General features: G+C 37.8%; 1 protein-coding gene across 1 annotated transcript in view; it reads right to left on the bottom strand.

Annotated features, from left to right (window-relative positions):
- The window catches only part of ARHGAP10 (Rho GTPase activating protein 10), a 321,883-nt gene that overhangs the window by 99,028 nt on the left and 205,275 nt on the right, over positions 1-17,580 (bottom strand). Inside the window, exons 16-17 of the mRNA XM_039253774.1 lie at positions 12,275-12,333; positions 1,398-1,503 (exon numbers count right to left, since the gene is read on the bottom strand). Of these exons, the coding sequence (XP_039109705.1) occupies positions 1,398-1,503; positions 12,275-12,333 (165 nt within the window). The remainder of the gene's footprint in view (positions 1-1,397; positions 1,504-12,274; positions 12,334-17,580) is intronic.

Raw genomic sequence — 17,580 nt, 5'->3', positions numbered from 1 at the left:
AGAGAGGCAACAACTGAGGAATGTACAATAGTCTACAACTCTGTTTCTCCTTAAAAACAAGAAGTCAAGAGACTCCATTGTCCTCCGTGTCTCAATGTCTGAAATAACAGGATCTGACAAGACCCTAGGTGATGGGGCCCCTGCCTTCATCCTATTCCTCTCATTGTGACACTCTGCTCTAACCACAATGGCGTTCTTAATAAATCTATGTTTATGCTAGGCCTGTGCCCTTCAAAGATCTTCATTTACTGTTCCCCTCTACTAAGAATATTTCGTCTTTCTCCAGACGTTGATACCCTTGGCCTCCAGTAATGACCAAACTATATGGCACTCTTGTAAGAACTGGCTTCACAAACACCCAGAACTTGAGCACCCACATTCACCTCTTTGGCCCAACATGTTGTGCAGTGAACAACCCGGACAACTGTTCTCAGAAGCCCTGACACTTAATTCAGGCCTCAATTCAAAGGTCTCATCCTCCAGATACCTTCCATAATAACCCTCTTTGTAGTCCTATACCCAATATATACTCTCTAACCTCTCACTGTAGTTTGTTTTTTTTTAAACCATTTATCTGAAATTATTTTGTATTTTTATTTGTAATCCGTTGATGATCTTTTTCCTCCAAAAAAGAAGGGACTCCATGAAAGCAAGGAATGTGTCTATCTTTGTTCATCTATGTATCCACTAGCACCTAAAAAAGGCATTCAGCAAGTATGTGTTGAATGAACGAATGGTTAATAGGACACTTGGCAGGTCATAATTTTCCCTGGACTTCAGTTTCCTTTTATAGAAACTAAAAACAAAATAAATAAGATAATAAAATAAAAAGTAAAATAAATTCTAAAACAGCATTCCTCAGCTTCCTCTTACCTCTAAAATTCTATAATTATAGTGATCTAAGAATCATTTATATTTGAAGAAAGGACTAATTTTTCCCCTGGATGATTAGATTTTGCTTGCTTTTAAAAGAGAGACTAAAGAATAGAATGGATCCTATGAAATAACTAGCTATTACTGGATTAAAGAAACTCCAAGGACATGTTCAAACTCAGAGTTAGGTAGGTGTGAAAACAGGCTAAATTCGCTGACAGACTTATAATCACATTTCCAGAATCTGTGTACAGGGAAGTGTATAATATTCTCTTCTTTTACTTCCAATCAAACCCCAAGTTGCTGGCAGTGATGGTAAGAAAATAATTATACGACTTCACGAAAGCATCATATTTCAATGGTCTGGTCCAAGACATACACGGTGAGTCAAATGTCCAGCCTGCCTTTCCAGGCGTGGCTCCCAGGACTGTGTAGACAGCCCCACTTCCAACCGTTACAAATCCAAGAACTCTGCACGGCACCCAGAGGCAAACAGAAAAAGTTAGGAAGAAAAAGAGGCTTACTTTGTCAAATGTTTCACCAAAATATCCAACATTTCTTTATTTTTCTCTGGCAGTTTGTGTACCAAGAAATGGATAGCATTGACACGAGATTCTGGGCTTCCACTTTCTTTAAAAAAAAAAGGAAATAAAGAAAAACACATATTACTCAGAATCAAATACAGTCCTAAAAATCAACCATTACAAAGGCTCACCTGTTCAACATCTTTTTTTTTTTTTTTTTTTAACATTTATTTCTTTTTGAGAGACAGAAAGAGACAGAGCATGAGTGGGGGAGGAGCAGAGAGAGAGGGAGACACAGAATCTAACTCAGGCTCCCAGGCTCTGAGCTGCCAGCACAGAGCCTGATGCGCCGCTCAAACCCACAATCCGTAAGACATGACCTGAGCTGAAGTCGGACGCTAAAGCGACTAAGCCGCCCAGGTGCCCCTCAACATCTTTAAACAGAGAATTTAAATGTATTTTGCCCCTTTCAAGAAAAGAGAGAGAGAGAGAGAGAGAAAAGCTATCTTGTGCCATATTCTTTAGTCTTCTGAGCCTCTCCTATAAGGTCATTTCCATGTGAATGCAGTTAGTGCCTCTCCCTGGGGTGATGTTTGAGAACACAGGGCTACTCCAGCTACTCTTCCTGGAACCTACACTTCCAGTCTGCCCATCACTTGAAGGAGTTCAGTCACTGGCTCCCTGCCTCACAATGGAATTCAAGTAAAACATTAGCAAATAGATTCTTCCCTCTTATCCGTTGCATTTTGTGTCCCAAAAAGATATATTGAAGCTCTAACCTCCAGAAGCCTTGGAGCCACAGGGGCTGTGCTCAGATATCTGGTACCTGGCCCTGATTAGGGTAGGAGAATACTGACTTGGAGTATATGAGCCCAAAAGACAGAGTCTGGCAAGGAAAATGGGCTCTGGATTGGTTGGCATATGGAAACATGCTCAGTTTCCTACCTCAAGGAATTGGGTTAGCCCCAGGAGGGGCAGGCTCCCTAGAGTCAGTAAAGCCCCAGATGTCAAAACATCAGAACAAAAAGACATGTTTAACATAATAACATTATTTGGGAATAAGGTCATTGCAGACGACATTAGTTAAGACGGGATCATACTGGAGGAGGGTCGTCCTTTAATCTGTCCGGTGCCCTTGTAAGAAAACAAAGACAAAAAAGGAGGATGGCCATATGAAGGCAGACACAGGGGAGAATATCATGTGACAATGGAGGCAGAGATTGGAGTCATTTGTCAACAAACCAAGAAATACCAAAGATTGCTAGGAACCACCATATGCTGGAAGAGGCAAGAAAACAGCCTTCCCTGGAACCTTTCAAGGCTGGCCCTGCCAACATACACCTTGATTTTGGACTTCTGTTCTCTAGACTTATGAATGACTGAATTTTATTTACTTATTTACTTACTGACTGATTGACTGTTGTAAGCCATTCAGCAGCCCTAGGTAACTAACACATTCACTTTATCCCTTAGACTTTGGAATGGATTATCCACAGCTTTTATTAGCAATGTGCCCAAATCTGCTTTATTGTGTTCTTAACTGAAAATTATCAAACAAATCCAAATAAATGCTTATTACTGAGAATTCCACTAGGGTTTTCAGGGGTGTCAAAGAAGTGACTGATGAGAATTCAGTGATTAATTACTGCAGCAGAAAAAGGACAGTGACAGACTGCTTGGGGGTTCATGGAGAGTCCACAGAAGCAGCTGAGGAAGGGTTTCACATAAGGGAGAACATTTGAGTTGGGTCTTGAGCGTTGAAGAATTCGAGGAAAAGCAGAACTGAGGCCTAAGGGGTACATTTCAGATTCTGCAAGCAGTATGAGAAAATACACAGCCTACTGACAGAGAGCAATTATGAAAAGTCCAAGACCAAACTTTGGTTTGTAAAAGCTAATTTGAAGAATCCATATTTCCTGTTGGTCCTAAAGTAGTCCCTGTAAGTAAGGTTGGGAAAAGAGACGAATAGAGTTAAATTTGGGGGAAATATACCTGACATTTTTGGAAGATGGATTAGAATGGGGGGAGAAAAGCAAATTAGGAGGGAAATGCTATTTGGGCAAGAAGCCATGAGGCAAGGAGAGGGATGGGTGGTAGAATTACAAGGAAGGAAATAGAGCAAAGAAGCACAGCCTGCAGTCAGGGTTTAGAATTGCTGCTGCTAACTGACAAAAAGTAGCCTTGAAGTGGCCTTGAGCAAAATACCTAAGGAAGAAGGCAAAGGTGACCAATGTTGTGTGCCTGGCTTATATGATAGTATCTCAGTCCCACTGACAAGAGCAGAGGAGACATCGCCAGTTTGAGGGGGAAGATGATGGTTGGGAGTGAAGGAGGAAGGGATGTTCAAGGGACTGGTATCTAACAGAGAGCTGGGAACGGTAGGAGACACTAGAGATGAAGGCAGCAGTGTTCTCCAGAGGGGAGCCTCCAGCACATGGCCAAAGCTGCCCAAGTGCTTCAGAAAACTAACAGAGGGCCCTGCTGGGAAACCAGCTCCATAGGGATACAGGAGAGATCCCAACTGGGGGCTAAGCAAAGCATAGGAGGAGAAAAAAGACGAAGGGCCAGGAGGTTCACTGTCATTAGAAAGTCAAGTGAGAAGAAAGCTGCAAGGTCTGGATAGCCAGTGGTATCAATAGTTAAGGAAGGACTATGGGGCGCCTGGGTGGCTTAGTCGGTTAAGCGTCCGACTTTCGCTTAGGTCATGATTTTGTGGTTCGTGGGTTCGGGCCCCGCGTCTGGCTCTGTGCTGACTGCCAGCTCAGAGCCTGGAGCCTGTTTCAGTCTGTGACTCCCTCTCTCTCTGACCCCCCCTTGCTCACGCTGTCTCTCTCTCTCTCTCTCCTAGAAATAAATAAAACATTTAAAAAAAAAAAAAAGGAAGGACTATGGAACAGAAAGACCGGAAGGAGGGCCCAGACACCACCACTAAGTTGGCTAGCCAGGAGCCCCTCTTTAGTAACACAAGGAGGCTAAAGAATGGGTGGCTGGAGGGGGTAGAGAGAGCAGAATTTCAGACCAGTGGTTCAAAAACCAAGTAACAAAAGGGAAAGGGGAAGAAAGGTAAAGCAAGAAACAGGAACTTGTTTTTTATTGACATATGATTGACATATAACATTATATTAGTTTCAGTTATACAACATGACTTGAAATTTGTATATATTACTAGGTATCATCACAATATATCTAGTTAATATTCATTACCACACAGTTATAAATCTTTTTATGATAAGAACTTTTAAGATTTACTCTCTTAGCAACTTTCAAACACGCAATAAAGTATTATTAACTACAGTCACCATGGTGTACATTACAACCCCATGACTTATTTTATAACTGGAAGTATTTCTTTTCAACTCCTTTAACCCATTTTGCCCACTCCCCAGCCTCCAGCAACCACTAATCTGGTCTCTGTATATATCAATTTGCTTGTTTTTGTCTTTTCTAAGATTCTTCATATAAGTGAGATAATATGGTTTTCGTCTTTGATTTAGAGAATTTGCTTCTTCAAAATGATAATGGTTTTACTTTTTGCTTATTGTCAAAACTAAATATTTACTGTTCAAAATTTTAGAAAATGTAGATAAAAGAACTCAGTTAAAAAAACAGTAATTTTAAATACATATAGTTGAGAAAGAACATGCAATCAGACTATGGAGAACTACCAATTAACCATAAAGAGACAACCCAAAGAAAAATAAGCAAAACAAGGGAGCAAGAACTTCATGAAAGACGCTCGCCAATAAACCAATAAGTATAAGAAGTGCTAAACCTCATTATTTATCAGGGAAATAAAACTAAAACCACAATGGGCTACTACTACTCACCAATCAAAACAGCTTTAAATGAATGCTGCACTAAGCTCTGGCAAAGATATGAAGTATCTGTACCTGTCATACTCTTAACTACACAGGAATAATGAAATAGCACCATCACTCTGGAGAACTCTTTGGCTACACCCACTGAAGTGGAACACACACATTCCAACCCACAGCCCCAAAATTCTACTGAAAACCAAGAGAAATGCACATAAATTTTCACTAAAAGGCATACATGAGAATGTTCATAGCAGTGACACTCTTGTTAATCCCCAAAGTGAAACCACTCGAGTCTCCATCAACTGTCAAACAGATAAATGCATTGCGGTATGTTCATACAATGGAATCCGGTACCACAAGGAGAGTGAACGAACTGCTGATTCACCCCACGTGGGTGAAATGTCACAAGGTGAGCAAGAGAAGCTGAATGCAAAGGAGGAGATTCTAGATGATCCCACAGTGCAAATGCAGCAATCCTAACCTATGGACCTACATTATCAAACGTCAGAGGAGTGCTCACATGCCATAGTGACCGTGTGAGTGTGAGGAAGAGCTTCCAGAACTCTGAAAATGTTTCTTAATCCAGGGGTGATAACAAGGCTACCATTAATTTGTAAAAACAAAAAAAACAAAAAAATCATTAAGCTGTATACTCATTATTCATGTATATTTCTATTATGTTTCAGCAAAAAGTTCACATATTAAGCTGCTCATAATAAACATCATCCTAATTTAGGCTGACAAATACTAGGTTTAAACCTTTCAGAATTTTGCTTCCCTGTTTTTGTAATTAAATGTGAGAACAGCCTATCTCATTTAAAATACCCTGGACATCTCTCTATGTCATTAAAAGGAGCAGCACACCATCAAATTCTACGAACACAGGAGATGCTTCCAGTGATTGCAAAGGTAAGCCTGTTCCAGTTTACACTTCCAACAGTAATGTTTTAGAACGAGGAATGAGATTTCACAACACAGGACACAGCTGTTGCTAAAGGCAAAGGAAGCAAAAGGCTAAGAAATGAAAAGGCACCTGATAAAGTAGAAAATAAATAATCAAATCATATTACATAATAAAAACTCTTAGATACAGACTGTTTGTCACTGAAAACAAAAGTCTATCTATCTAAAGAGTTAGAAGAGGAATATCACTCAGCCTTGAAAAAAAGTGAGAGCGCGCCATGTGCAACAACATGGATGGACGCAGAGGGGCAAACAAGTCAGTCTGAGAAAAACAAATACCACATAATTTACTTGAATGTGTAATCTAAAAAACAAAAACAAATGAACAAGAAAAGATGCAGAAACAGACTCATAAACAAAGAGAAGAGGTGGTTTCCAGAAGGTGGGGGTGGGGTGGGAGATGGGCAAAACAGGTGAAGAGAAGTGGGAGGTACAGGCTTCTGGTTATGAAATGAATAAGTCACAGGGATGAACAGCATTGAGGAAACAGTCAATGATACTGTAATAACGTTGTATGATGATAGATAATGGCTCCACTTGTGACGAATACAGCAAAATAAAGAGACTTGTTGAATCATTATGCTGTATAATTGAAACTAATGTAACATTGTGTGCTAACTACACTTCCAAAAAAACCCCACAAATTAGGTGATTAATTACAATCAATCAAATTTTTTATCTGGAGTTAAAACCAAGATAATGCCTTATCAAATCAAAGCTGGATAAAAATGAAAGAAAGTTTTAAAAAATAACATTTTTCTGGGGCGCCTGGGTGGCTCAGTCGGTTAAGCATCCAACTCTTGATTTCCACTCAGGTCATGATCTCACAGTTCATGGTTTTGAGCCCCCCATCAGGCTCTTCACTGACAGCACAGAGCCTGCTTGGGATTCTCTCTCTCCCTCTCCCTTTCTCTGCCTCTCTCTCAAAATAAATAAACTTTAAATAAATAAATAAATAAATAAATAAAATCAAAGTGGGGGGGGAATTAAAGTCGGGACTCTGAAAAATAGTGTTAAAAAAAAATCCAAGGGAATAAAAGGATAATTTCTAACAGTAAGAATTTTATACATTCAAAAGCTGAAAATTTTCTAAAACTTTGCACTAAAAAAGCTACTTCTAACTCATGTTGTCTACTGTGTCATTAATAATCTTTTCTTTTTCCCAGAGGAAATCTAATTTTAATATTTGGGGATTTATTACTTAATCAGAAACAGAAGCTAGAGAAATCATTTCCCACCCTCTCAGGTAAAGGTTCTTCATTTCTAAAAATAGTAGAATTGGTTTTGAAAATAGAGTTAAAGCCTTCTACTTCCTTCTTTGAGTGTCCCTCCCACAACCGTCTCATTTGAAATCACACACACATTTTTTTCAAGTGTGCTTTTTTTCCTCCTTTAAAAAAAAAGAATATTTGGAAGTAAGGCTTTTAAAGTAAAATTTCCTTTTTCTCAAAACATTGTTTCATTTGACATTAATCAGAAATCTGTACTAAACAGGCATTTCCACATGGCTATAACCTAATAATAACTTTAAGGTACTCAAGAAAGCTTTCTAAAAGATAAATTATATAATTAGATAAATTATCTTCAGTTGCTTATGCTTCTATGCATTTCATTCTATTTTAACTTTTATAAACTATATAATAAAAAGCCTAACATTTTGAAAATCTAGAATACTGAATTAATCAAAATACCAAATTCCTAACATATGCCAGGAAATTAGTTTACTATAATAGCAAAAGCATTTTTATAATTGCGAAGCTAGAAATCAGCATCCACAACACTTAAGGTCTATGTGCTTACGATGCTATGCCAACAACAGAGACTGAAAAAGATAGGATTATAGCTTACTGGAGCTTATCAAAGCTACCCAGGCAGGTAAATGTTAAATTCTTTCAATGTTTAAATGTCATAAGTCAATAATACCGTAATTTCAGGAAGACAGTAGCAGTAAATATGCAAACACTTCCCCAGGTGCCTCACTTAACAGACATCAAGTATTCTGGTTCTTCTGTGGGAGACCCTATCCACTGAGAAATTAATATATCAGGCTGAAATAACTGAATGTCATTAGGCATTCAGTTCCTTTAATGTCCAGATTTCAAGTCCTTCCCAGCCAAGACCACATGATTTTCCTGCTTCCCATGCAAGCTTATCAACAAGAATAGTACATTCCAGTTAGGCAAATACCAGTGCCCTCGATGCTATAATAGTTATATTTTTCATCAGAAATGACTTAAGAACTTTGTGATTATGACTGTGCTTCCCAGGAAATTGGACTACAGAAAGAAAACATATAGAACATAGCAAGACAAGTGTTCTTTTTCAGGGGGGACATATTTTTATATAATGCCGTATCAGGCATCTAAGCTTCATGTCATTCTCAAACTAAGCTTAACATGAGTCCAATCCAGAATGGGTCCAATTTTTATCAATATGATATAGCAAGGACTCTTATCCTGGAAGGCTGAGACATAGACCATGGACGGCAACCTTCTCAGAGGTAAGAAACATCATACAGTAACACATTCCGATAGACACCCCAGCCTTCCTCAGGTGGGCACAACATTTTGCATTCCTGCACAGAGCAAGTAAACTATGTTTTCATCTTGTGAATTTTTATACTAAAAGCTCATTACATTTTCTCACAAGATGGATGGTGTGAATAAGCAGCATAGAAGTCTCTACTTCTGGTTCCTGACATACAGCTCCTGAAAGCCTTATAAATAGGAGTGCTCAGAGACTCTTCTGTTCTAATATTTAGTCTTTGATGCTAGTTCCTGACACAAAACCCTTACAACCTCTATAATTTCATAAGTGATAGGAATGTCTGACGCTGAGCTCCTACGTCCCTTGGGATTTCCTGGGTGATACGATCATCTTTTGTTCTAATGAGGTGACTTTTGGTGGGCACCTAGATGGGGGCTGGTCACCAGAAAGACCAAGCTATAATAGGAAGCTTGGAATTTTCAGCTCCCCCTCCCATTCTCAAGAACAGGGAGAGAGGCTGGGAGCAGAGTTCACAGTCCCACATGTACATGACCAGAGAGTGGTTCTGTACTCTGGACACTTCTGGATCTCATCCTATGTATCTCTTCGCCTGGCTTTTCATCATATCTTCTAGCACATCCTTCATTATATAATAAGCTGGCAAATAGAAGTTTGTCTTTCCCTAAGTTCTGTGAGCCATTCTAACAAATCAGCATACCAAAGGTGGAGGTTGTGAAACTCTGATTTCTAGTCAGTCAGTCAGAAGTCCTGTGGACAACCTGGGAGTTGTGACTGGTGTCTGAAGTAGGGCAGTCTTGTGGGATCGAGCCCTTTCCCTGTGGGATCTGATACTACCTCCAGGTAGACAGAATCAGAACTGAATTGAATCTTAGGATGCTCAGCTGGTATCACAGAATTGGTTGGCATGGGGGGGGGGGGACAAAAACCTACACAGTTGGTGACCAGAAGTGTCAGAAGTCAAGTATTGTGTGTGCAAATAAAGGAGAAACAAAGGAGTGGTTTTCCTAGACAGATGAACTCAAGCTCCTTTCAGCAATTTCAGTTAATTCTCTCAGCTGAGAGGAATTAGTTAACTCTAAATTTTCTCTAAAAAATTAATTTCCTAAGGCAATCAACACTGAACAGTTAGTATTTTTTAAGAATGAAGAATAAAAATTTTTGTATTTTGTGGTGACAAAAATGAAATAAAATTCATATTTATACCATGCGCTTCAGAAATTAACTCACAGGTTCTCAACACAAGTCTACATAAAATAAAACCGAGGGATGAAAATAAAGGGACCGAGAAGAAACCTTCAGAACTCTAAGCAGGGAGGGCAGAAGAGACCATTTCAACAGCACAGAACAGATGGAAACCACCGCACATGACTGGGAAGAATCAAAAATTAGTTTCTGTGCTGGTGTGAGAGGCTGTAACAAAGATTGGCAATGCCTGATAATTTTAGCAGTCAGCTCTGCTAACAGACACTTTTGCACAACAAGGTAATCTCTGCCATTGTCAACGGAAAACGATAGCCTAACTGCAATCCCCTTTTTCCAACAATATTCAAAAGAGGAGACCAATTCTGGCCACCTGACTTCAGTAACGGTTTCATGCAATACTTGAAAGTACACGTGAAGATCAGTGAATTTGCTCGCATACTCCTTCCTGAGAGGCACTGTGAGTAGAGACAGAGGCACTCACTGAGATTCAAATAAAAAGTTAAAAGTCCACACTGGGAATATTGGACACACCCTTTGAACACAAGTACTTTTTCCCATTAAATAAGGTAACTACACGTCTCGTTCCAACTGCAACTCCACTTGGGTGAAAATACATGCCAGTAATTACAGTAGCTACAGTATTTCTTTGGAACAGGCCTGTTATTCAAATCATTGTGAAGATTCTCTTACAGCATCCCCAGAAAGTTGGGAGGCAAAACACAAGGTACAGGTCTAGTAGATGACGATACCACTTATATTTATGCAATCTCTTCTATTACACTGTTCAAGCATAGCCTCAACAAACTCATTAAACTCATTTCCTACCATCAGAGACTTCACTACCACTCCTAAGTCCCCACCTCTGAGGAAGACTTCATCTGGTAAACAACACTGACAGAATTTCAAGCACACTGGCTTCAATTATAAGGCGTGATAATCATAATGACACTAACTTGTGGTAATTTAAAACCTTATTCCATAATCACTTTATCTTTCTCCAACTCTCCAAGGAGTCTAGATTAAAACTGGCACTCTTCTGCTTTTTCCAGTCTCTAAGGCGAACAACATGAAACAATTGTCTTCCAACTAGAGTTTAATTTCTCCTTCCCCAGTTTGCCAAAAATGCCACAGGGAAGAAATCAAAACAACTAAGCATTTGCTTGAGTTTTTGCCAAGAAAATTTTCCCCCACTTCCTTGATCATACAAATTCGCTTTTAAAAAAATCCTCTTCCACATGAAAACAAAAGTGAATAGAACCACATTTTTGCCTTTTCCGAAGGTCTATTTTATACCCAACAGTAGAGCTGGGTCTACTACACATTGCTTCCTTCTGTAACACACTCGGAACCTTTACACTGGCTGGACCAAAGACCTCACAAGAAGATAACATTTAAAGCAATGTTTGGGCAGCAGTAACCTAGCACCCAAAGGGATAGCTCTAAATTTTTCAACAGATTAAACTATGGAATACATCCAAGGGAAAAAGGAACAAAAAAGGAAATGAAAATACAATTATAGCTACCGTCAGTGCACCTGTGAAAACCAATACTGCAGGTTTTAGCCAGTGGAGCTGGGGTTTTGAATTTTAAATAAGGATCCCTAGAATCTGGCAAGTTACTTAACGTGTCTCAACCTTCATCTCCTCTAACTATTAAATACCTAACACCAATGTACTTCAGAATACTTTGATGATTAAACACCACGTGTCAAACCCCAAAACTGAAGTGTATGAATATTAGAATGAAAACAAGACAGCTTCAAATGAGTATGACTCACAAAAAATTTAATCACAAATTAAAATTCTACCGACTATAGGCCTTTTTTATTTAACATTTTATCACATATAATTCACTTTCTATCAGAAACTGTGTGGGCTTCTGGCATTATCTCACAATACTCCTTCTGCCTATAATTTCCATCTAAATATCTTTCTATGCGAAGCCGTTTCCAACCTGCTAATCTCTCCAAATCTGCTAATCTTCCCCAACCTTCTGCAAGTTAAATACTTCTGTGTTCCCATAACGTTTTGTTCATACCATTCCTGTATGTTTTATGGGATCGTGGGAAGTGTGTGTGCCCAAATACTTGCTAGAGAATTGACTCCTGAGGGCAGAAATCCTTTCATGGCTCTATGTACCCAATATCTACCAGTGATCAGCACACAGTAGGCAATAAATAAATGTGAATGAATGAGTGAATGAATATATTACTTGTCCCTCTTTTGCACCCTCTAAAAGAGGGGGAAGAAACCAAACATCTTCCGAAGTGATTTATATTTTTAACACAGATTACAAGATCATGAAGTTAGATTTTTCATAAGGAAATTTTAGGTTAAACATACTGTAAACCATCCAAGTGTTTCTGCACCTCTACATAATACTTACTGGCTGGAACAATGAAATCTCCATGTAACTCATAGGTCATAAGAGGCTCTGGAAGACTCCTGTATGAAAAGGAGAGCTCAGAATTACCAAACAGGTCACTGCTCTTTGTGTTCATGTTTTATATAAATATAAAATAAATATGCATTTCTCACTTAATGTGTAAAATTTCCCTAGAAAACATTTTTACATATCAAAAAGATATAAATCAAACAGATTACCTTATAAAGCACTATCTGCACCAAGTACTACCAAAGCGTAAGCAGCCACAAATCCCTATCAGATCTAAGCACATAGTATTTCACATTTAATCTTGCGAAGTACCTTTATAAGTATCTGATTTTTTGTATAAAACTCCCTTCCATATATTAACTTATTTAAAGACAAACCTTCAATCCAACCAAATATAAGCATGTAATTTTGAAAATCATCTCTAGAATATTAATTGAAGATGCTACAAAAATATGTTACAAATAAGTAAAAAAATAAAAATGTTCAACAAAAATGTTTAAAAAGTTAAATATCACAACCTCTCCACTCACATATCTCTATTATAGAAACATCATGTCCACTTTCGACTTATGCATATGAAATAATAAAAGATATGAAATAAAATACATGACAACTTGAAAATTACACATGCAATTTTAATTTTTTACCAAGTAGATTACACAAATGCTAGTATATTGTATCATGTGGTCAAGAGAATGCTGCAGTTCAGTCAACCTTTACACGTTACCTTAAATTTTAAAAGACTAGATCTCAGAACTCTATAAAAACACTTAAAGAACACTTAGACAAGTACAAATCTGCACAGTCTTTCTGGAGGGCAATCTGGCAAGATATTAAAAATCTTTAAAAGGTTTAAATCATGTAACCTGGCAATTTCTCTTCAAATACTCAAGAAAAAAAAGAAACAAAGACACACAGACAAAGGCAAGAAAAATGCAGGGATAAAGGAGTTTCTTTCATGCTGATAAAAAGGACAATTAATCAACAAGGCAACAATCTGAAACGTTAATAAATCTAATAATAACAGGAGCTTCAAAATACATGAAGCCAAAACTGAACTATTAGGAGAAACAGACAAATCCACAAGCCTGGAAGGAGATTTAATACCTCTCTGTTTTAATAACTGATAGAACAAGCAGACCAAAAAAATCAGGATACAGAAGATGTGAATAAAGCTATCAACCAATTTTATCCAATTGATATGTCCTTCACCTAAGTGACAGTCCATCCAAAGGCAGTGGAAAACACATTATTTTCCCAGCACACATGGAACATTTATCAAGATAAACCATATTTTAGGCCATCAAACAATTCTTAGTAATTTAAAAGGTTCAATTTATACCAGCTATTTCTCTGATTACATATAATAAAAAATGAATTAAAAACCAGTAACAGAAAGATATCTGGAAAACCTCAAAGACAGGGAAACTAGGAAGTATTTTGAACAAAATGAAAACACATCATATCAGAATTTAAGGGATGTTATTAGTAAAGCACTATTTAGGGGTAAATTTATATCATTCAATACCTATATAAAAAAACCCAATGACTTCACTTTCCATCTTAGAAAGCTAGGGGGAAAAAAAAGGGTAAATTAAAAGCCAAAAAGCAGATGAACAGAAAAAATATAAAGATCAGAGCAGAAATCAACAAAAAGATAACAAGAAAAACAATAGAAAAAATAAATGAATCCAAAAGCAGTTGAGATAATGAATTAAAATAATAAATCTAGACAGAGTAATGAGGAAATAAAAGAGAAAACACAAATTACCAATGGCAGGAATGATAGAATGGTTGAGATAACTGTAAAACCACTGTAGGCTCTAACAGTATTTAAAAGAAAATAAGGGAAAAGCATAAACAATTTTATGCCCATAAATTTAGTAATTTAGATGAAAGAATAAATATCTTGAAAGATACAACCTACCAAGGCTCACTCCAGAAGAAATACGTAACACATCTATTAAAGAAATTGAATTTGTAGTTAAAAATCTTGCCAAGAAGAAAACCCCAGGCCCAGATGACTTCACTGGTAAATTCTATCAAAGAAGTAATAATACCAATTCTATGAAAATTCTCTCAGAAAATGTAAGAGGGAGTACTTTCTTACTCATTCCTTGATGTCCCCACAGAAAACAATAGACCTTATTACTTATGAATATAGATGCAACTATTCTAAATACAATCAACAAAGTTCAAATTCAACAAGATAAATAAAAGGATAACACATCATGACCAAGCTGGGTTTACTGCACAAATGCAACATTATCTTAATATTAAAATAAATCAGTGCAATTTGCCACACTAGCAAACTGAAATAGAAAAACTGTATGATCATCTCAATAGATAATTCAGGGGAGAAAAGAGAGCTTTTCCCACAAATGGCATTGTAGTAACTGGGTATTCATATTCAAAAGTGAACTTGGATCCATATCTCATACCTTACATAAAAATTAACTCAAAAAAATCACAAATCTAAGTGTAAAACCTAAAACTATAAAACTTCTAGAAGAAAATGGAGAAGAAAACCTTGGTAACTGCAGATTAGGCAAAAATTTCTTAGCACCTCACCAATGTACCCTTCATAAACTGTACCACATTAAAATGGACTGCCCTTTGGAAGGCACTATTAAGAGAATGAAAAGACAAGACAGAGACTGAAGAAAACAGTTGCAAAACACATATCTGAGAAAGGACTTGATCCAAAATACATTAAAAAAATCATCAAAACATAGTAAATGAATAACTCCATTTTTTTTTATTGCATGAAAGACAGGCACTTCACCCAAGAAGATACACAGAAAGCAAATACACACATAGAAAAGCTTACCATTATCAGTCATTACAGAAATGAAAATTACAGGTACATGAGAGGGGCACCTGGGTGGCTCAGTCGGTTCAGCGTCCGACTCTTGATTTCCGCTGAAGTCAAAATCTCATGGTTCCTGAGATGAGCTCTGCCCCTCCCCCACTAATGTTCCCTCTCTCTCTGAAAATAAGTAAACATTAAAAAAATGTACATGAGCTATCACTATACAGTTATTACAATGGCTAAAATTAAGAAAACTGACCACAGGAAGAGTTGGCAAGGGTGTATAGGAATTGGTACTCTTACACAACCACTCTGGAAAAACAGTTCGTCAGATTCCCAAACTGCTAAATATATATCCAACATACAATCTAGACAGATATTCCACTCCTAGGCTTGACGCAAGAGAAATACAGGCCTGTTCACTCAAAGATTTATACAGAAAGGTTTTTGGTAGATTTGAATAGCCAGAAGCTACAAACAACCCAAATATTCATCAACAAGGTAATGGACTATAAGAAAATCTGCATTGTATCCATTCAATGGAATACTAGTTAGCAATAAGAAGGAATGAACTACTGGACTTCCTACAACACAAATGAATCTCTAATATGCTGAATAAAAGAACCCAGATCTTTTTTTTTTTTTTTTTCTAGGAGAGAGAGAGAGAGACAGAGAGTGAGCAGGGGAGGGTGAGAGAGAGGGAGTCACAGACTGAAACAGGCTCCAGGCTCTGAGCTGGCAGTCAGCACAGAGCCTGATGCGGGGCTCGAACCCATGAACTGCGAGATCATGACCTAAGTGAAAGTCGGACGCTTAACCGACTAAGCCACCCAGGCGCCCCCCAGGTCTTTTTAAAAAGACATTTTTTATTCTATTTATATGTAATTGTTAAAAATGCAAATTAACAATGTACAGTGAAAGAAAGCAGGAGAGTGGTAACCTAGGAATGAGGGAGTGGAAAGGAAAAGGTGGGAGAGATGGATTCCAAAGGCTCATGAGGAAACTTTGGGGGGTAGGTGGTTAGGATCACTATCCTGATTATCGTGACTGCTTTGCAGGCATACACACGTGTCAAACTTATTAAAATGTACACTGTAAAAATGTGCTGTTTATTATATGTCAACTTCACTTCAATAAAGCTGTTTATAAAACAAATAAAACATGCAAAAATATATTTACACATTATGTTCCCTGCACACGAGTTAAGACACACACACACACACACACACACACACAAACACACACAATAACAACTGTAGGCACATTAACTAAAACTTAAAGCCCTCGTGAGGAAAAGCTGTTCCTTATTTTCCCTCTCCCTCCCCTTCATCTCCTACGCTCTCATTTAAAGAAGAAAAATAAAAGCAATTATAGCACAGCCTAAATAAAAAGAAGTAAACCTTCAGGTTTTTTTTGGTTTCAAAATATGGACAAGGAAGGAAAATGATGACTTGGCAAAGAAGGAAAGCTAAATGGTTCTGGAAAGAAAATGAGAGGGGGGGAGAGAACATTTGGAAAAGCCAGAGAGAGAGCATTTCTTTTCCGATAAGAAATGAACTTGTGTCTAGATATCTTCTACGAGCTAATTCTACCATTGCCATATGTCAGTTAGTCAATACAGCATAAATAAGTATTAAATATTGTTGAAGTTAGGGAGGCAGTAATAAAAATGACACGTTCCCCATACAAAATGTATTATACTAAGTCACGTTATCCCTCAACTTGCCATCCAACATGTTTTGAGCTACCTCTCTTTGCCACCCCTTGGGATCTAAGAACATAAATCATAATATTTATCTAAGCAGGCATTTTCTTCCCAAAAACTTCCATTCTAATCTCCAGTCTTTAAAAGTTTCCTCTAGGTAAAATCAGTTTACTAAAAACCTCACGAAATAGCTTATCTGTCCCCTCACAACAGGAAACCTTTGTAATGAACACATTGCTGAAAATCTAAACTATGGTCTGAAAAGATAGGTAATCAATCAGAGAGCTGGTATTCAGCCCTCTAAAACACTAAAGTAAAGAATTTTTGCCTCAAGTCAGTGGAAGAAAAAGGCAGATGCCATACATGTATCTGCTGCACATCTTTATCTCTCTCCTAGTGTTCGAGGGGTTTGGCCATTTCCCCCTTCCACCTCCAGCCTCCCATCCAGTATGATGGCTGAGTTATTTGCAGTGAGAATTCAAGAGCAATAGCTTTTGTGGTGAGAAAAGCTATATTCGACTTTGTGCTATGGCGCCTTCAGTGACAAAGCAGGGATTCCAACCCACGCAGGCTGGCTCCAACCATGCTCTTGACCATCACGCTCTACTCCCTCTTACACTGAAAGAAATGCACATGCTCAGGCCATAACCAGAGAGCCAAAATACAAACTCCATTTTCTCCCATTTGGTGCACCACCAGAGTAAGTATTACTTAAATCCTAATTACTGCATTTTTAGTTGCTAAAAATAACACAGGGGAAAGAACAGCAACCTAAGTTTC

Source organism: Hyaena hyaena, unplaced genomic scaffold (genome assembly GCF_003009895.1).
Source record: "Hyaena hyaena isolate Hyena2069 unplaced genomic scaffold, ASM300989v1 scaffold_464, whole genome shotgun sequence".
NCBI lineage: Eukaryota > Metazoa > Chordata > Mammalia > Carnivora > Hyaenidae > Hyaena > Hyaena hyaena.
This window is presented reverse-complemented; position numbering and strand designations above follow the sequence as displayed.